This window comes from Aspergillus alliaceus (genome assembly GCF_009176365.1).
Source record: "Aspergillus alliaceus strain CBS 536.65 unplaced genomic scaffold BDW43scaffold_6, whole genome shotgun sequence".
NCBI lineage: Eukaryota > Fungi > Ascomycota > Eurotiomycetes > Eurotiales > Aspergillaceae > Aspergillus > Aspergillus alliaceus.
Genome location: NW_022474689.1, coordinates 1106105 through 1126111, shown reverse-complemented (window position 1 = coordinate 1126111; position 20007 = coordinate 1106105). Strand labels below are relative to the sequence as shown.

At 48.0% G+C, this 20007-nt stretch overlaps 5 protein-coding genes across 5 annotated transcripts; 4 read left to right on the top strand and 1 right to left on the bottom strand.

Moving 5' to 3' along the window:
* The first annotated feature begins 1183 nt into the window (after window positions 1-1183).
* BDW43DRAFT_265624 (uncharacterized protein) lies at window positions 1184-2287 on the top strand. The gene is made up of 2 exons (XM_032040801.1): window positions 1184-1560; window positions 1619-2287. The coding sequence occupies exon 2, from the start codon at window positions 1855-1857 to the stop codon at window positions 2080-2082; it is 228 nt and encodes a 75-aa protein (XP_031904291.1). The 5' UTR covers window positions 1184-1560; window positions 1619-1854; the 3' UTR covers window positions 2083-2287.
* Window positions 2288-3752: 1465 nt separating this feature from the next.
* Window positions 3753-5477, top strand: BDW43DRAFT_307728 (major facilitator superfamily domain-containing protein; the record flags this gene model as incomplete). The annotated part of the gene is made up of 3 exons (XM_032046315.1): window positions 3753-4063; window positions 4116-4240; window positions 4306-5477. The coding sequence occupies 3 exons, from the start codon at window positions 3753-3755 to the stop codon at window positions 5475-5477; spliced, it is 1608 nt and encodes a 535-aa protein (XP_031904290.1).
* Window positions 5478-8478: 3001 nt separating this feature from the next.
* On the top strand, window positions 8479-12210 carry BDW43DRAFT_307727 (putative cell wall biogenesis protein Mhp1; the record flags this gene model as incomplete). The annotated part of the gene is made up of 2 exons (XM_032046314.1): window positions 8479-11512; window positions 11570-12210. The coding sequence occupies 2 exons, from the start codon at window positions 8479-8481 to the stop codon at window positions 12208-12210; spliced, it is 3675 nt and encodes a 1224-aa protein (XP_031904289.1).
* A 1144-nt stretch (window positions 12211-13354) lies between these two features.
* BDW43DRAFT_307726 (Zn(II)2Cys6 transcription factor) lies at window positions 13355-15704 on the top strand (the record flags this gene model as incomplete). Its single annotated transcript, XM_032046313.1, has 5 exons — window positions 13355-13439; window positions 13722-14089; window positions 14171-14192; window positions 14246-15383; window positions 15455-15704. 5 exons carry the CDS (start codon window positions 13355-13357, stop codon window positions 15702-15704), a joined length of 1863 nt encoding a protein of 620 aa, XP_031904288.1.
* Window positions 15705-15804: 100 nt separating this feature from the next.
* BDW43DRAFT_322751 (peptidase S8/S53 domain-containing protein) lies at window positions 15805-18393 on the bottom strand (the record flags this gene model as incomplete). Its single annotated transcript, XM_032049617.1, has 4 exons — window positions 15805-16809; window positions 16907-17750; window positions 18201-18204; window positions 18310-18393. 4 exons carry the CDS (start codon window positions 18391-18393, stop codon window positions 15939-15941), a joined length of 1803 nt encoding a protein of 600 aa, XP_031904287.1. The 3' UTR covers window positions 15805-15938.
* Between the last annotated feature and the right edge of the window lie 1614 nt (window positions 18394-20007).

Below are 20007 nucleotides of genomic sequence, written 5' to 3'. Positions count from 1 at the left end.
GGGGGGGGAGGAAGCCAGGCAAATAAATAAACACAGAAATCTGCTGAATTTAGCGAGGAATAGGCTGTGGCCATGTATGCATGTTATCGAAGAATACCTTCACTAGAAACCAAGTGATCTAGAGTACTTACCAATGGGTTCTCTTTATATATAATAGTATGGAGACTAGGATGCACATGTATAACGAAGTTTGATCATCTCATGCCATGCCTGCCGGGTGATATTCGACGTCCCGCCCTCTTCCACCTCAAAACAACATTAACTCCAATGCCCTGCAGCGTGTAAGCCGGGAAGCCCTAGCAGGTTAAATGTGTCCAAACTTACCACAACCTTAGGCAGCGGATTCAGTTCCAGAATTAACCACTTTCCATCGATCTGGGAAACCCGGGTCTGATTTGTTCCCAACCAGTTCTGAAACAGAGATACATCGACCGTATGATTCACCACCAATCTCATTTCCTCATCAACACCTAGGTGGTATGTACCGGCATACGCCAGACGCCCTTTAGCTGCTTGAGCTCGTTCCGCGTCGGAAGCAAAATGGCAAATCTCTTGTGCGAATCGTGGAAGACCAAGTTTCATCAACTGTGCCGCCATATAGCCGTCCTCAGAGTATATGATCAAGCCTTTGGCCTCTTTAGGTAGTGGTAACTAGCGAACTTCCAAACGATGACATGATATGTCTCCAGGTGCCAGGTACCGAGAAGCTGCTGTTAAGCCAACGAGATATTTACCGGAGGTGTTACGTAGTGGCTATGGTTTTAGTTGACATGGAAGTAATAGTAGGGAATCAGCGATACCAGGAGAGGGATGATAGTAAGTAGTAATGCATGTTTCCACTTTGGCATAGCATTTGCGTTATTGAAGTTGGATGTAGTGAAGTGGTTCATTGACTATTCGTAAAGTCGACCATTATACCTATTCTGGTTGGCGCATTGAGCTTTCCGCAAAAGTAATAAATAGCAGCCTCGGGCACTTTATTTCAGTTCGCTCATCTTTCAGATTTCAAAATATGTCGCCGAAAAAAGTCACCGCTGTTCCCGTTCCCCGTCATCTCGGTGGCGTTGACCGGCTGGCTGGTTCTCTGAGACAACCAACTGTGGCTATTCAGTTCTAACTTTTCTTTTTAACTGTGCACCCGGATGACCCAGGCTGCGCCGAAATGGAGGAGGTATGCAGCCTCACGAAAGGAGAGATACATGGTAATATGGTATAAATTGTTAAGTCTGATTGGCCATACAACCTGCTACTAACTGTCTTCATTATCTTATAAGGGCTTTTGTATGCAGATTTCTTTGTTCTCTAAGACCCCATCGCCATCCTCAGCTTCCTGAGCTCCATCATATATCAATATTGCTGATTTCCAATCGTGGGTATCGCAGCCAACCCAACAGGCCATCATGCCTTTCCTCGAGGCTTCTCCAACTGGTCTCGAGTAATCAGGACGGCAGTACACCAGGAATTATACTCCCATCAGCCGATGCGCAAGCTTCTCTAATTCGGAAGGTCTATCAGGAAGCAGAGCGGGACTTCGCGGACACAGGACACTTCGAGGCACACGTATATTTGTCCAATGCCTCTCCAGGCATTGGTATGGATATTCGCTAACATTTTGCAGGGAACAGGTACCGCGGCCGGAGATCCGATCGAAACCAGTGCCTTGGGAGCAGCAGTTGGCAACGCTCGCCCAGCAAGCAAACCGTTGTAGGTTGGCTCTGTTAAAGCAAGCATTGGTCATTTAAAAGGTGCTAGTGGCCTTGCAGGTCTTATCAAAGCGCTGTACATGCTAGAGAAAGGTGTTATTCCCCCTCAGGTGTGGCTGGACGAACTGAACCCTCGGATCAAAGTCGACGAATGGAATTTGTCCATTCTTCGAGAGTTGCCTCGTGGCCATATGAGGGCCTTCGTCGTGCAAGTGTCAATTCATTTAGTTTCGGGGGTGCAAATTCCCACGTTGTCATCAGTGTTACCTATCATTATATGAGAGAACGGGCCTTAACAGGATACCACAATACAACTTTCACCGAATCACACCTGGACTCTATTTTCGGGTTCCGACGGCCCTCTCAGCGACTTGGGTAGTCAGGTTTACCTGCTTAGAAAGTCTAGAGGATGACCAGCCGCATTCAGATGGAACGCGCCTCAGGCTTATTGTTTGGTCGGCTCATGAGCAAGCAGGGATCCGACGAATATCCGAGGCCTATAAGAAATACCTAACAGCGAAGTGATAGTGACATAAGAACTCTGCTTGATCGATTATCCTACACCCTTGCTGAGAGACGCTGTGTTTGGCTTTGGAAGTCCTTCGCAATGGGCTCCAACGTGTCTGAACTCTTGGCTAGTTTATAAACTGCCGCGAAGCCGATCTGCTCGTCGAGAGCACCTAAGGTGGGATCCATCTTCACCGGACAGTGTGCTCTGTATTTCGCAATGGGACGGGGGTTGCGAACTTATGAAGTCTCCACGGATAGCCTTAATGCTGCTGCTGATGTTCATCTAGGGTCCTTTTGCTATCCCTGGCCTAAGTCGCCCTTGTCGACTTACTGAGACACCGGGGTGTTATTCCATCGGCAGTCGTAGGACATCCCAGTGGTGAGATTGCAGCGGCCTACGCCAAAGGTGCGATCAACCGGGAAACCCCATGATCAATTGTTTATCAGTGTGGTCGACCGTCCGCCATGATTCCGATAACAGCTCCCGAAAACAAAGGTGCAATTCTTGTAGCTGGCGTTGGGGAAGAGGAAGCCAAGCATACATTGAAAGAACTACGGTGGGGAAGGTCGTTGTAGCATGCATTAAAAGCCCTTCTAGTGTGACAATCTCAGGTGGTCTCTCTGCGATCATCGAGCGGGAAGGGCGTTGAAGGCGGGTGGGCTGTTCGCTTGTCGGTTAAAGGTTGATACTTGCATATCACTCGCCACATATGTAAGTCCTTGAGCTTATCGAGAACTCTCAACTCGGTCCAGTCTACAGGGTATCCAATATGCTGAACCCAGTACAGTTTTCTCCTGCAAATACAGCGCTCCTGATGCGTTCAGACAGTCGTTAAGAAACGTCGCGTTAAAACTAAGTCTTACGTTGACATACATGGAGGCAGAGGAACCGCATGACAAACCACCGTCTTGAATCGATCTTTATGTAACCTAACGATAGCGAAAGGCCTGTTTTTACTCGAACTTTATCTCATACGTGCTCCAATAGTTCTGACAGGCGTCTCGTGTTCGGTGTAGGGTTTCCGACCGCCAGGATACTTCGGCATGCCCTAGAGTCGCCGAGCCGTGTTTCCTAGTTTCGGCATCTTTCAATCAGGTTCTGTACCTTATGATTGCCCTGTTCTCTAGTTATGGGCCCCAACTACACAGCTGTTTGACTGGCCCCGACCTCTCCGAAACAAGCTCGTCAGCCGATATCTACTGGGGTCGAATCTGGCAGACAAATCATATCATGATCCCACTCTCACTAATCGGGTTTTAGGACTCGCTGGTTAACATCGTTCGGCATTCAGCCACCATGACCACATATGTATAGTAATCATTCAAAATGTATCCTTGGTGGCTTGCGAGATGCATTTTTCTACTAAACTCTGGGTGATAGCCTCCCTTATCAAGGCAAATCCGGGCTGTGTGAATTCCGTGACCATGTGTTTAAAACAAGGGTATTTATGAGTCTCATAGATCAGAACATTAGTGACTAAAACCATTGCCACCTACCATTTTCTATCTCCCAGAAGGTGTTGTAACTCGATGGCCACTATGAGCTGGGTACGAGGTACCGTTTTGGGTGATGTCCTTCGTTTTCTGCTAGGCCCTCATTGTTTCAGCTATCCTGAGGATGATCCCACATTCAACTTTTGCCCGTACAAAAGTGCTTCAAGTTCCAGGTCAAAAGTCTCGTCCCAAACAGACCTGGAGAGCGGCCAAGGAACGCTTCGGGATGCCGAGAAACTGTCTGCAGCGACTCTGAGTGATAAGAGCTTGGTCATCGATTGGTATACCCCGAACGATCCGGAAAACCCCTTGAATTGGTCTTCGGCACGCAAGATATGGGTCACGCTATTGATCTCGTAAGTGTATCCCTGTTACTGTCGGAAATAGGCGTTTCCTCACTGCGGCCAGGGTTTATTCCTTCATTGTGTACTGTGCATCATCAATCTTCGTTCCCAGTTATGAGTTTATGGTGATGCGGTACGGGGTTTCTATTGAGGTCGTCCAGCTCACATTGGCTGTCTATGTCGCCGGGTGTGAGTCTCATTTGTCTCTCTTCACTGCTTTATTTTAGTGGACATCTAGGCACTAATCCAAACAGACGCCGTCGGCCCTCTGATCTTCTCGCCGTTGAGTGAAATTGCTCGCATTGGTCGCAATCCTCCATATGGTTTTTCCTTCACACTGTTTGTGATCGTTTCCATCATTGTCGCCGTCGTCGATAGCTTTCCAGCCATCGTCGTACTCCGATTCCTACAGGGGTTCTTCGGCAGCCCGTGTCTGGCTAGTGGAGGCGCCTCCATCAAGGATATCTTTAGTCTAACCAACGCTCCCTATGGATACATCTGTTGGGTGGTGGGCTTTTACTGTGGCCCAGCCTTGGGGCCATTAATGGCAGCTTATGCGGTGCACAGCAACTGGCGCTGGCCTCTATGGGAGATCGTTCTGATGAGCGCGCCGTTCCTCCTAGTTTTAATTTGCTTACTACCCGAAACGTCCCACGACACGATTCTCCTCCATCGAGCACGACGCCTCCGTCGCTTCCATCCCGCAGTTTTGGCTCCCAGTGAAACCCAGCGACTTGATTTCCAGGCCATTCTGATTGATGCGCTCATCAAACCAACCGAAATTGCTATCAAAGACCCAGCTATCGCATACATGTGCATATACGCGTCGTTGATATATGCGATCTATTATTCGTTTTTCGAGGCCTTTCCCATTGCATTCAGCGGTATATATCCCATGCCTCAAAGTTCTTCAAGCTTGATCTTCCTCTCCATCATTGTTGGCTGTGTAATATCTGCGATACTCTATGCAGCGTACCTGAAATTCATCTTCATCCCTCGCTGCCACAAGGAAGCCCCCAGCCAGGAAGATCGCCTGATCCCAGCACTCCCTGCCGTCTTTTTCTTGGCCACGGGTCTCTTTTTATTTGCCTGGACAGTTCGCCGCCCGGTTCACTGGATTGTGCCTGCAATCGGCGTTGGAATCTATGCTGGATCGTCATTTGTCGTGTTCCAGGCCATCATTGTCTACGTATCGTTGTCGTATCCGCGATATGTGTCTTCACTGTTTGCAGCGAACGACTTCGCTCGCTCTATAACCGCTGCGGGCTTTGTCATGTTCTCACGGTACATGTATCTCGACCTAGGGATAGGAAAAGGAGTCACAGTGCTGGCGGGTCTTTCAGTTGGAGGCATCTTTGGGATGGTTTTCATTTATCTATATGGTGCTAAATTGAGGGCCCGAAGCAAGTTTGCTGTTACGAATTGATCTTGCGAGAGTGTACAGATTTAATTTTATTTATTAGCCAAATCATCAGAGTTGCTTGATTGTATTCTAGGGTCATTGGTAAGATTTCTAGCTGGAAATTCTATTCACACGTGAATGAAGCCATCTCTCCTTTCTGGCTATGAAGGTTGCGAGCGTGTATAAAGTCACCAAATCTAATCCTAACTCTAGGGTTTGGGGAAGTGGGCTTGTGGGTAGAATAAGGCTCGAGATTGGGGGGTGAGTATTTGGAGCTTGCCATTAGTTAGGTTGGGGTGTCTGGATTATCTTAATATACTCGTTAATGGGAAAATGTCCGAAAACACCGGACTTTGATGTGAAGGTTGCACGATGGTGCTAGAAGCTCAGTGCGATGAGTAACCAACTACAAAGCAAACGGGCGGCTGATATAGACAGGCGGACAAACTGTTCCAACAGCCCCCAACAACTTTTACGCCAGGAATTATGTAAAACGAACCTCGTCCCCAGAACTTGGGAGTATCATTTCTTTAAACCCGTTGCCATTTCGAACATGCTGAGTACGTCGGTAATCCATAGTCAATGACTTAAAAAGACCGGACACATATTCATAGACGCTAGAGATTAGAGCGTCAAGGTAGGCTCGGGTGTAGTCGAGTTCCCCGTGCTGAATTCTAGAGTCCTTCATCTTTATTGTGTAAGACCCACAGTAAAATTGTAAGTTCCACACTCCAGTCTCGCTTTATCTAGACATTGATCCTTTTCGACTATCCACGGGCCAAAAATAAAGATAGAGCAAGGCTAAATATATATGTGTGTGGTAGTTGAATATATTATAATAATAGTGCAAGATTGTATCAGCCGTTGCTTGGATATTCCTTCAAGGTGGGGGTCGCAGTGGTTGACATCAATAAGCGTCAGTTGACTACTCAATGACATATAATATACAGAGTAGATAGGTAAAATAATTAATTAGTATATTAGAGTAAAGGTCGGAATGAAAGGAAACGTACTTGGGACGGGTTCTCTACCTTTTCCTTTGAACTGTGCCAGCTGTATGAAGAACACTAATAGGATTTAGTGTAGAGTAAATGCTTGTCAGGACCTTAGACATGGTTAGAACTTGCACTACTTTTAACGATATCGGCTGTTGAAGGGTTGTCCTGATTGGCTGTGCGAATACAGCACGTGCCTTATCTCAAACTAACCATATTGAGTAATAGCGACCTATGGATCACCTGATCTTCTGGAGCGAAAGGATCTTCATCGTCTTGGACTAGTATTACGCCATAGACTGATCCGTCGCAGTGGAACTGGAACTGGAAATTGGAACCACTTGGCCAGTACACTCCCGGCGCATATTACCCTAGAAGGCAATACTCAACGGCTACGGTATCGAATTACTACGAGTGGATAGGATCCAATTTTCGAAAGCTATAGAATCCATTTTTGCTTCTACTTTCTTTGGACATTATTGTGGTTGTATTTTTTTTTTGTAAACTTTTTTTTTTTTCTCTTAGGGTAAATTCAGATTTCCTAATGGATCACGGTGCAGCCCAGTCAGATGTTCCCCGGTGGACACTGAAAGGGTAAAAAGAGGGGTTGCAAACCTGAAAGGAAAGGTTATCTCAGACATCTCCTGTATTGAAAGGTTCGGATCGTCATACTTTAAACTCAAGTCAATCACCCCCGGAAACGAGAAAACGCCACACGGTAAAAAGGGAAAAAACCAAGTCGAACGGATCTTTCGCTGCCCAATTTTCAGGCCCCGTCTGGTTTGTGTGCACCCAAACTCCGATCTGATAGACTTTTTAGATATATAGTCAGATATCATGCAATCATGATAGCGATGGATACTTCACACTATCTATGGAGTACAATAGGCGTCAGGTGACTGGGCCAATAGGCGGGTAATGAATCGACATTATAAAGACGACTGAGTACTACTAGTAGATGCATGCGTGATTGCTTTTCGTATCCTAAGAAAAGAAACAGGAAATTTTGAACAAGCTTCGGTCGATGTTACACTGCACTGTACCGGGGGGAGGGGGTAAACAAGGATGATGGAATGATTGAGAAGTTGTCGAGTATGGGACTAGTTACCAAACCGTATTACACAAGAGGTTAATCATGAGTATTCGATGGGGCTATCAATCCATTAGTATTAGTATTAGCTGCGAAAATCATGGGGCACCGGTAGATGGTACAGGCGTGGGCCCTTTGATTCGACCCTATTTTCTAGGCCCAGGTATTGGTACAATACGCGTTCGGGTCTTGGCAGGGTGTCGTGTGAGGGAAAAACGGAATATCGAGCGGAAACAACGGATGAGGGAATCGGAGGTGATTTGATCCTGTTGCGTCGGAGTGAGGGACTTATAACCCTGAATGGTTCGAGCAATCTATGCTTGTAGGCTAGGGATAAGTCGTGCGACGTCGATGCATCAACATCAACTTGGGTATTATAATCCCTGTAAGATGTGGTACCGGGATTAGGTAAGGGAAGGCAAAGCGGCCCTCCGCAAAGAATTCCTTCAACATTCGATAATACCCACTAGTCCGCAGTTGGTCTTCTTTTTTAAGTACGTGAAGGTACCATTCATCCCAATTTGCCTCAGTCCGCACTGGCCCTTCTCCCTTCTCCTTTTCTGCGCATCATTTTTCACTACTCTCAAGGTCATTCTCCTGGAACACTCTGGTCCCGTCGTGGACTCCTTTTCTCTGACTTGCCACGAATCGTTTCCGCACCCATCATGATCCCTCGGCCTTGTCCTTATGTCATGATGGTATACGCCAACCGCCAGACCTCCTAATGGTTCCATTGGAAAAGGAATGCATCATTTATCCAATAAACTATACCCCGCGATCTATATCATCGACCGTTGAATTGCCTCGAAACCGGAGTATGCACCGCAATTTCCTCTTCCCCGATTCACCAACTCATCATCTAATCTGATTTGAGATACGAAGCCAATATTAGATTTCTGATCCAGCTACCACGCTACCACCAACGTATTCAAAAATCAAAATGGAAGGAGTTGAGACAGTTGATGTCAGCTGGCTGCATCATACGCAGAAAGGTGATGGCGAACCCCGCTGGCCTCGACGCCCATCATGGGGGTGTTCGGTTGGCTTCAAGCGATTGTTGGATTTTCCCTCTAACCTCATACTAGATAATCTCTCAAGGTGCAAGTCTACATCGTCCACACACAGCGACAAGTCGCATGTCGAAACGGAACCCACACTTGCACCCCGAATTAAAGAACCCCTGCTCGAAAGAACCTCCCCGCCACCCCCTTATGAGCCACCCAGTCCTGCCGTCGAATCTACGTCGGAGCCCCAAAATAACGTCTCTCGAACGGAGAACGGAGTGAGACCGGATGACAAGGCGGCGGATGCGAAGGTGACGGGATCATCCCCGAATCCCCAGAAAAGTTCGCCGAAGCCCATTGGGAGGAGAAATTCGTGGATCTCGACCCTCAGCTCTAAGTTCTCTTCGGGGTCTACACCTCCGTCGCAGTCCAGCTTGAAGAGTCAACCGACTGTGAAGGCAACATCGCCGGTGTCAAAGCTCGATACGCACAACCCGTTCGGAGCAGCCTATTTTCCCAAGGACAAGGATGATGATAAAAGAGACGAACCAAATCCGTTTACTTCTACCTCCCCGAAGGGCTCCTCATTCCTCCAAAACGCCTTCCGAAAACTTTCTTCCTCTGGGTCAGGATCGGGCAAGTTAGCGACGAACGGCGTTATTTGCGAGCGTCGTGTGATGAACATTGACCCGGGTCGGGATAGATGCAAGATCCCCGATTTGGATCCGGCCAAGTTGCGACGCGTCGCATTCTGTGTAGATGTTGAGATTGCTGGGATATCTCGTAGAGAGTCCGATGAGGAAAGCCCCCCGGCAAACGCTAAGCAACGGACGGTCTCAGATCTAAACGGCAAATCGAAAAAGTCGAGTTCTAAAACGAAAGACAAAGATGAAGGCTCTGCTTTGAAACATCCACAAGCTGTTTTGGCGGATAAGGAAAAGCATAATCAGGAGAATATCGCCCCTGGAAAGAAATCCGGACAACCGGAAATTCCTTCTAATGATGACAAAGCAAACGGTGAGAGCAAGGAGCCTACTAGAAAACAGGAAAAGAAGAAGAGATCGGAGGAGGAAAGGAGAGAACGGAGAGAGAGAAGGCGGAGACAAGCCGAGGCAAATGGTTCCATCCCTTTGCAATTAACTGCTGAGGACCACGAGGACCATTCCCACACGTCTCTGCCCGGTTACTCACGCTCGAGAACGCAGAGTCACCCGACGACAGATCCGGTACGGATATACAGACGCTGTTGCCAGCTACGGGAGACGCCCGTGCTTAAAAGAATAGTCGATGAAATCTCCTCACCTTCCTCCATTTTAGCGGAATCTCCTGGAACCGTCGGCGTGCTCGACCTTACCAATTTCCCCATGACCCCGCAGGATCTTGCTACTTTCAGTGACTGGCTGGCTGTAGTCCCTGTGCGAAAGATCATCCTTGAAAAGTGCGCCTTGACTGATGAATCGGTGCGGTCAATTCTTGCTGCTCTACTCTCAACAAAGACCGTCGAGCAGATGAGGCAGAGACGCAAGCGGATCGGTAAACCTGACTCGAAGGCTTCGGTGGAAGAAGAGAGAAATAGTGTGATAGAAAAGTTGTCCCTGAAAGATAACCCGAAAATTGGCAAGGAGGGATGGCGCCATATATGCCTGTTTGTTCATCTGTCAAAGTCACTGAAGGCCATTGACTTGTCGGGCATACCGCTCCCGAAGACTCCTATCATCCCAAATGATCCTAGTGGCCAACCCTCGAAGCCCTCATATGCTACGTGTTCCTCGGTAGATGTTGCAACCGTGTTCGCCAGTTCTCTGTCTCAACGCTTCGGTGGTAATCGTCTTGAGGAACTCCTGCTGAGCGAGTGCAAACCAACGACGGAGGAGGTGAAGAAAATCTGCGATGCAGCCGTAACTCTTGGTTTGAGGAGGTTTGGTTTCGCAAACAATGAGTTAACCAAAGAGGGCTTGGAACATGTAGTTCGTTACCTAAAGTCGACTAGTTGTGAAGGACTCGACTTGGGTGGAAATCCCATCCGAGATCATTTGGATTTGATTACTTCAGCTATCGACAAAGACACCCACCTTTACGCATTGAGTCTTGCCGACTGTGCTCTTACTCCAGCCGTGCTATATCCTTTACTCCAAGCGCTGACTCGCCTTCCTAACCTCCTTTTTATCGACTTTTCCCACAATCCAGAACTGTTTTCCAGCCAGCCTGATGCCCTGGCTACCTTCCGGCGCTTCCTCCCTAAAATGCCCTCTTTAAAGCGCATTCATCTAGCTGATGTGAATTTGTCGGCTGACCATGCCATTGCTCTTGCCGAAGTCCTTCCCGAGTGCCCCAGTCTGTGCCATCTGAGCATCTTGGAAAACCCTGCCATAAGTGCGCTGGCCGCTACAACGGACCCTGGCAATCAGGAAGAAGCTTGCGCTGTTTACGCCTCTCTGATGGCCGCGGTACGCGTGTCGCGAACAATCATAGCAGTGGAAATCGAAGTTCCAAGCGCAGAAAACAACGAAGTTGTGAAAGCTCTGGCTTCCCAAATCGTAGCCTATTCCCTTCAAAACCTTGAACGAGGCGCCATCGAAGGAGATTTGTCTGTGCCGGGAGACCCGACCTCTGCGCGTGCAACTGTTCCCGTGCCAGAGATTCTGCAACATATTGTCGGCCCTGGTGGCGGAGAAGAATTCTGCGATGAAGATGATGAGCCAGCTCCTGATGAGGACTACGTCATTGGAGGTACTGGTGTAGTGAAGGCTCTAGGGGTCTGCCTTGGCAACCTGGATCATCATATGCCAGGGGATCAGTCTGGCCCCCCTAGTGGCACGACGACTCCTAGACACAGGAAATCACGGTCTTATGTAGCGAAAAAGCCCCGTGATATGTCGAAGAATCTACTTGAGTCAGCCCGGAATATCCGAACCCGGATCCAGTCGGCTCTTGTCCGTGAGGACCGAGCCGGAAATGATAGTAACTACCGTATGTTCACTGATTATGTCAATCGGCTAATGGCAGTACTGACGTTTCTGCTTCTAGGACGCCTTCAGTTTCTTGATTTCACCTTGGATAGGATGATCCGGCGATTTGAGGACGAGTACCCAGAGACGCGGATTATACCGCAGCCGGTCTTTTCTGCAGCCCCAGATACAAGCTCTCAGAATTCTGGGGACGACGTGCATGGTGGGCCTCCATTTAGCAATGTACCAGTCGCCGATCAGGGCGATGAGTGTGCTATCGATGACGAAGATATCGACCAATATATCGTGGGTATATCACGAACAAGCTCGATGACATCTCTTCATTCAAGGGCAATGACCTCTGAAGAAGGCCATGTTCACCGTCTCGGCCAAAACCTTCGACGCGATTTTCTCAACCCTTCATTTGCTCAGACCGACGATGATCCATCTCTCACGTTGGATGATGCACACATTGCTGCTCTTCGCGAGAAACTCGAGCGTCTACAGGAGGAGCAGACACATGCCCGTTTCGACGATCTCGGTGCGAACAAAACATTCGAACAGTTAGGTACGACTGTAGAAGAGCTGTGGGCAACTCATAAACAAGATATCGAGGGCTTCGAGAAATTCAAACAGAGCCAGATTGCAGCGCAGATTAATAGCGGAAAGAGAACCGCATCATCAGGGCCCGGCGCTGGCACCCAGAACGGACGGGATTGAGTGGTCCTCATCCTAAGAGTGGGATTGACACATTCTGCTGCCGTGATTATTTACTCGCTGCTTTCTGATTTTTATTCCTCTTTTAATATATATGTCCTCTTAACTGCCATTCACACAAAGCGAGTTTCATTTCGGATGTACTTTAATCTTTTCGTTCTACGTTCACTACTTACGCTTCTGTTCTTCCCTTTCACCTGACAGCATCCGGCATGGTAGATGTCAGTTTGTACAATACATATCCCCATCCATGGAACGTTTGACGACTTGCCAGGACCTCGGTTACTATGGGCCTAAATTAATGATTTATTACTCGAGAATCCTCCGTTAGTAGTTTGTCGGTGCTTAAGTAGTAGCTCACCAATGAGCGCGATGCATAACCGCGAGCGTTGGAAGTGATTTCCACCCTCGGGACCGAGTAGGCCCCTTATACACCATATAAGATCAGCAGTTATGAAACTCCTCCACTCAGATCCCTGGAAACAGACAAGATGCACGCGATTTGCTGTATCTATTGACAATCAACTAACCCCACTCTAAATTCCCACCCGCCTCTACAACCCCGCAGACTCGCCAGCCTGAACTACTGTACCTACCACCTCAGCAGAACCAGCTCAGGATCCAGAACAATAATAGCAAGCAAAGAACGACGAAGCTCTTTCTAATATACCCGTTTAACCTTATGTTCTACTACCAACAGAGCTATGGAAGGGCGAAGCCTTTGTCACCCACCCTATATCCACTTGTGCGGGTCTAGTTGGCCTTGTAGGATCCTTCAAATGTTGGCTACGGAGATAGATCCTCTGACGTGTACAAAATAAGCACTATGAAGGACCGGCGGAGTCCGGGCTAAGATCTAGAACCGCTGTAAATCCTATCTTTGGTTAGGAAGGATGTGACGTGATAATTGATCAGCGTAAGACAGGTCAAATCAACGTATAATCCCACTGTGATGCTCCAGCAGCGCCTCAAATTCTAGATCCTGAATGACTTAGTGAGGGCTGGCCACTAATATAAGATAATGGCTAATTATCCGCGGGATTAGTGTTGTAGAATGTACCGGCTCATCAACTCACACTTGCTGCAATCAATCTCAACCTGTGATCTTGAACAACATTTTTTATAATCCTTTACTGAAGTACCAATCATGGATGGCAAGAGGGACCGGATACGTGTCAAATTCTCCAGAAGACGAGGAGCCTGTGATACGTGTAGGCAAAGGAAGGTGAAATGTACGTTCATAAAAGAAGGTAGGAGGGCTACTAGGTGCCGTTACTAAGAAAGTCCATCTCCCTACCAGGTGATGGCCTAATTCCATGCTGCTCGGAGTGCAAGGTCAGCTAGTTTGATCCAAACTTCTACTGATTCGAGGTCTGTTGAAAGTGTTACTAAAAACTCAGGGTGTTTAGAGGCTTAGTTTGTCTTGTACTTATCCCCCCCGGCACCGCCAAACAAGAGGTAGACAATCTCCATTCTTGTGGTTGCAGTGGGGTAATTCTCTGACTCAGAGATAGTGAGACATAAACAGCATAGCTCAGGAAGCTCCCAGAGTTCGACGAATCTTGCATTCTTCTCTTCCTCGTTCAGTGAGAGCTGGCAGGACCTGCCTGACATCTCATCTTCCCAGTTTTCCTTCCCTGATTCGACTCTTCTGGAGCCTCTGAATATCACCAACGAGCCAATTGGAATGCCTGGAGATTCTATCTCCGATCATGACTTGCAAGGATGTCTTGATGCGGGATTGGAAGCCGAAGACTTTCAATGCTCGTTTCAAGGCTATCATGAGCGGTCAAGCTCGCCGTCAAAAGTTGGTGAAATGCTTGAGCAGCTGTTTCCAAACGCGGCGCAAGCTCAGTCAAGAGTAGTAGATGAGGAAGCTGATGTACATGTAATGTTTTCTTAAGTCAGCTTCGCAACTAGTTCAAGGTCCATGCTGACTAGAAGCCCTTTACTTTTGACTCAGAGTACCTCGTTTTATTACCCTTGTAAGCAAGCAATAATAGCCTTGATTGGCTCCCCAGTGCTAACATTCAGCCAGCCAGACATTCCATCCTCTCCGTATTGTTACTGTTCAAGCTTGGTAAGAATATTTCACACGGTCCTGTGTCAGAAAAAATCCATTCTCTCGCAGGCTCGGTGCTTCTCAAGATGTCCCGGTTGTCGAATGCCACCGAAACTCTAGAGAACTTTCAGGCCAGGGAAACCCCCAACTCTGACTCCATGACTGTGCCTGAATACATGAGCAATTTCTTTTCGTCTGGTCGAGGAGACTTTATTGAAAAGAAGAAGATTGAAAACTACATTGAACTGTACTTGAATGGTTCTCTACCCGAGGGTGCCCCTTCTGTACTCGTTTATGCCCTACTTTGTCTTGGTAGCTGGCCAAGCCCTAACAAAACCGAGCCCCGAGATTATCTGGCCGCGGCAGTTCGTTCGCAGAAGACTTTGTTTGATGGGCCGCCCACTGTCACCAAAATCCAGGCATTGGTTGCGCTGACTATATGCTGCGAAACCCTTGGTTTATCTGGCCTCGCGTGCGGATATATCATGGCCGCCCGGGAGTTAGCTCTGATGCTTAACTTGAACTCCTCCTCGGGGGTCAAGTCCCTGATCACAGACGTCCAAGAGGAGACATACCTAAAGAACATTTTCTGGGCAATCTACAAAATTGAAAAGCCTCTACTCATGCGAGAAGGCCGGTTATCTGGAATTGATGACGAGGACATTGACTACCTCCCACCTTCAAAGCAGATTGCTGACCAGTATACTGACGAGGAGGCTTTTGCTATATTACATTCCAAAATCTGTTCAGTGGTCATGACAGAGCTATGGAGCCCCCGAACTTCATTAAACAATGCCGATCCCGAAAAACTGCTTGGAAACCTCCAGCCATTTCTAGACGGTTGGAAAGAACAAATTCCCGAATTAAGCAATACAGGCATTCACAGTTTATCCCCAAGTATACTTGCATATCAAATAGGCTCGTCCTCATCTATCTTACAGCAAAGACTAGAAACGATGCTCAAATATTATGAAACTATCATCAACATCCACTGGCATCTCCAAAGATTATCCCCGCATTCATCGTCCGTGATCCCAGAAGAATGTGTCCTTGCCGCGCGGGGAATCCTCTCTGTAACACATCTGCTTGTGTATAGTGCGTCAAAGCCCGCGTGGTAAGTTTTATAGTGTTTTCAACATCTCTTTTTCCATCGCTAAGACCACATTGGTGGGAATCAACCTATAGGCTGTTTATCCATCTTCCGCTTATAGCTTGCTGCATCATTGGCTTGAACGCTTTACACAACCCTCTCCCAAGACCAGCAAGCCCTGACGGCGGTGACAAGGCGCTGCTGAGTATGGCAGTCGGATGGTTTGGGCGGTTGGCATTACAGACGTCGTTGGAACTTGGATCCCATGAAATTCTAGAGTTCCTGACCACCCTTACGCAGCATTTGTACATGGTCGACTGCAGAACAGAGGGCTCTCAAGGTTGACACTCGTGGGGCTGGACGTTATCATACTAGAGGACATGGTACCGACACGGATGATATAGAGGCACTTGGACCTCTTTCACTCCTTTCACGCATACAGTGAGGACAAGGATATCAATGTATTGGCAGATCCTTTGATGGTATAGCATGACATGACACGACACGATTCAAGACAGAAAAGCTATATACACGATTAGCCAAACCAAAAAAAAACTGAACTTAAGAACTGATTTACCCTCATAAGCCTAATGCCCCATTAATAAACAACCCACGCATCCTCCCATAATCCGGCGTCCCAAGTCCCGTAACAGGATCCCAACCCACCGTCGCATTCCAACTAGCAAACGGCACAACAGGCGTTTCCAACTTTGAATACTGATCCACACCATTACACCCATCCGATCCACCCCTCGTGACATCATTAAGCACCCTAAACCCCTCAGAATAAAGCCACGGATTCAAGAACCCCAACGGCGGCAGTCCGGCCGTCACCCTCTCCGCACTAATCAGCGCCACAATCCCCGCAAAAACAGGCGCAGCCGCCGACGTCCCCGAAATATGGCTCTCCCGGCCCTTATCAACGACCGTAAAGCTCGTCCCCTGCGCCGCAACATCCGGGAACCCGCGGCCAGCGACATTATATAGTCCGGCCCAGGTATCGCCCAGTCCGTGCAAGTATTGTTGTACGGCGGCATCCTGGTAGGAGGGGCGGGGGAAGAGATCTGAGAAACCGCCGGACGAGAACTCGACGGCTACTTCCGGGTAGACGTGCTTTGTGGCGCCGACAGAGGTGACGAAGGGGCAGCTTGCGGGGAAGATGGGGTTGAATCGGGTTGTGTTGTGGCCGTCGTTGGATTGGCAGGCTTGGCCGACGCCCGAGTCGCCGGAGCTGACGATCATGGAGACGCCGCGGGCGCCGAGCAGGGCGAAGAGGTTGCAGATGGCTTGAGCGTAGTCCGGGGGTATTTCCTGTTCGTTTTCGCCGTAGCTGGAGGTGATTGTATGGGGCAGGTCTTTGTCGGGGAGGTCGAGGAGGTATTCGAGGAATTCAAGATAGGGTTCGTTGCTCCCCGGGAGGGAGGGTTGGTCGAGGTCTGGGATTAGGGGTCTTTGTACGTGTCAGTTTATGGACTCGCTGATGAATAAAAAATCATTTCTTCTTTTAAAAACAGATTGGATTGATGGGATGTCATGGAGTAGCTTACCCTCTTCCCCCAAAGTTATACTCTGTCATCGGTAACGGAGCAACAATGGCGATGAAATACTGGCCGTCAAGGTTTCCCTCCGCAGCGGCCTCAGACTCGAAAACCTCATTTTCAGCCCCATTGATAGCAATGGATTGGTAGGAATGGCCGGCTGTCCAAGGAGCAAGCTGCTCCTGGAACGTTTTCACATCCTCATGTCGCGCCGCCTCTCCCAGAAAACTGGTAAATGCCACTTTCCCTCCTCTAGCCCCATCTGCTGTATAATCAATGTTATACAAGTCTTTCAGACAGGATGGAGTGATATTATGGTTGCAACTGATATCACCAAGTGCCACCTGATTCTCCTCCCAGAACCTATTGTCACTCCATTTCCTCCCCCTCGAAACATGCGCCTGCAAAGGTGGAAAAAGATCAACAGGTTGGAGCATCGCAATGTGTTCCCGGACATCAGCTGGGACGTTATACGTCAATGAGCGTACTAGCCGGCGCTTGAAGCCCTGGTGCTCAAACACAGAGTAATCGGATCGAAGCAGACCATTGGCCTTTCCAATTGTCGTGCTAATCTTTATCCGATTCGAATTGATCTTGACTTTGTCAAGGCTGATTCCCCCACCTGTGATCCAACTCGTCACATCCTCGATGGCCTGCACCGACGGCTGCGATAGTAGATGTGTGTCTTCGCGACTTAGGTGTTTTCCATATTGCTCATTCCCGGGTGTTGCAATTGCGTATACAGTTTCTTGTAGCGAAGTGATGTTCGAGGGATGGAGGTATATGCGTATGGTGATTGGTTCTGATGGGTGGGCTCGTTTTACTATGCGCCAGCCAGTTGGGGTGCCAATGGCTAATACCAGAGGCAGTATGTAAATTAAGATGAGGAATAAGCGTAGATAGCGAGGTGCTAAGTCAATCATTTTTTCGAAGACTCTCTAGCAGTAGCGAGCTGTATATTGCTTCTGAAGTTGACACTTTCCTGATTACTGAGCATCTACATTGTCTCTACCTATGTTAACAGAGATACGGTGGTCGGATTAGTATCGTTATCTTGTCTATTTGTTTATCGGTAGCAGATTAGATCGGAGAAGCCGTGAGATAGTCATCGGTTAGCAGAGTTGAACCGTAACCGAGAGTTATTTAATCCTTCCGGATGCTGATCCGACCAACAACAGACTATATGGCTTCCTGGTTTCCATTTCAGGAAATAATGTGCATTTATCAAGTTTAAACTAGACAAACGATATCTTAAGGCCCAGTATACAGTTGTACAAATAAAACTCTGATTAAATAAACATACAATTCTAAAAATGTGAACGATATACAAACGCATCGCCTTGTAACGTCCCCACCTCCCCTGCATCACGTTCAGAGGCCCATTCAAGCAAAGCATCAAAGTCCCGACATACATGCATCGTACTGAAATCTGGAATCGGCCTCGGATGACCTTGGACCCAATTTGCGGTTGCAATAGTAACATCCCCAGTACACATAATAGATTGCCGGAGTATGTCGACGCAGTGATCTAGAAACCATATATGAATACCTGTAAGCAAAGCTAACGACAGAAGATCCACACCTAGTTCACTATGTCTAACCGTCTCATTTACCCGCAAGATAGGAGGCACAGGTGACAAACTTGTGTAATAATCTCGGTAAACTTGTATGCGCAGAAGATTCTTAACCCTCCCCATTAGCATTCATTCATTCGGTACAAAAGAGAAGATATCAGACATACTAGACAATGCAACTGGTGAAAAACCTCTAGTTCCCCCATATACCCACCACCTTCTTCACGAAGATATTGGACAGCCGTAACCGGCTTTCCGATGGAGTTCAGCTCCTGATCGCTGATCCGGATTGGATATACTACCGGTCTATCGTTATTGCCGCTCGGTAGCAATGCTAGAGAGGGGTTCATGCTTACATGCTGAGATGCGTGACCAGGCATCATCAAGATCAGGATTCGGATATCCTCTGAACTTGTTGCTGCCCGTGAAACTTCCATTGAACTGGACATTTGAGTACCGGACTGCTGGAAGTGCCGGAGCTTAATCGAAAAATTCAATTAGCAGTTGACGCCTTTACTACAGGGGAAATGCATAGTATCGAAGATAACGTACAATACGAAGACAGCCGCTCCGTGCATATAGAATCGGTTGCAGCAGGCTTGACATTAACAGCGAGTAAAAAGCCCAGGGCTGTAAAACTGAACGCGCCCGCAAGAAAGAGAAGGCCATACTGAATTATGTTCCGCAGAGACCAGAACTTATACGCCTCTTTGAATCTCACTCTCTTCTCATCTGAGAAGAGCAATTGTTTCTCCTCGTCATGCGAGCTTTCATTGTGTATAGCCATTAGGGTACTCGTTTAATTGTAAAAGGGATGGGGGATAGGAAGGCAAACATACCCGAACTCAGAGTCCGAGGACGGTGAGCCTTTCGCTGTGCCTCTAAACCCCTTCAATATGCTCATGTTGGCAGGATCAAAAAAAATGGATTAGATACTGGGCGATAGGTCAAACATAACTCGAGTTAGGCTAGTAGGAGCATGTAGAGCCCAAGACCGTCTTAGTTTCAGTCAGTGAAGTTCCAGCCGGATATATGCAACTTACCGAGAACCGATCTGATATCCAACCGTATATTCCTTCCGAATCACGTCTTCGACATCTCCAACCAACAGAGGTACCGAGGGAACCGAATACCATCCGGAAATAGCCTTGAGGAAGTCGACTTACATCCGAAGATGCACTCCTCAATAGCGTCATCGGTACGGCGAAAAGGTCATCAAGTATATAGACGTGCGTGTAATACTCCTTTCGCTTTATTGTAAAGCCCAAGCCTCCGATTCTAAGCCAAGTCATCACGTGGCAGAAGAAACCATTTCTACTCCCTTTTACCAGTTCCCACGATGCGTTTCGCAAAGCTTCTGGCGTTAGCCACCTTGGCTACCTCTGCCATTGCCTTGGCTATTCCCGCTGAGCCGTAAGTTCGATACACTGGGTGTCAAGGCAACATACTGAGATGGCATAACTTCAGTGTTGAGCTTCTTGCTCGGGACCAGCTTCTCGCCGACAAGGAGAAGTACGACAAGCGGGACCAGCTTCT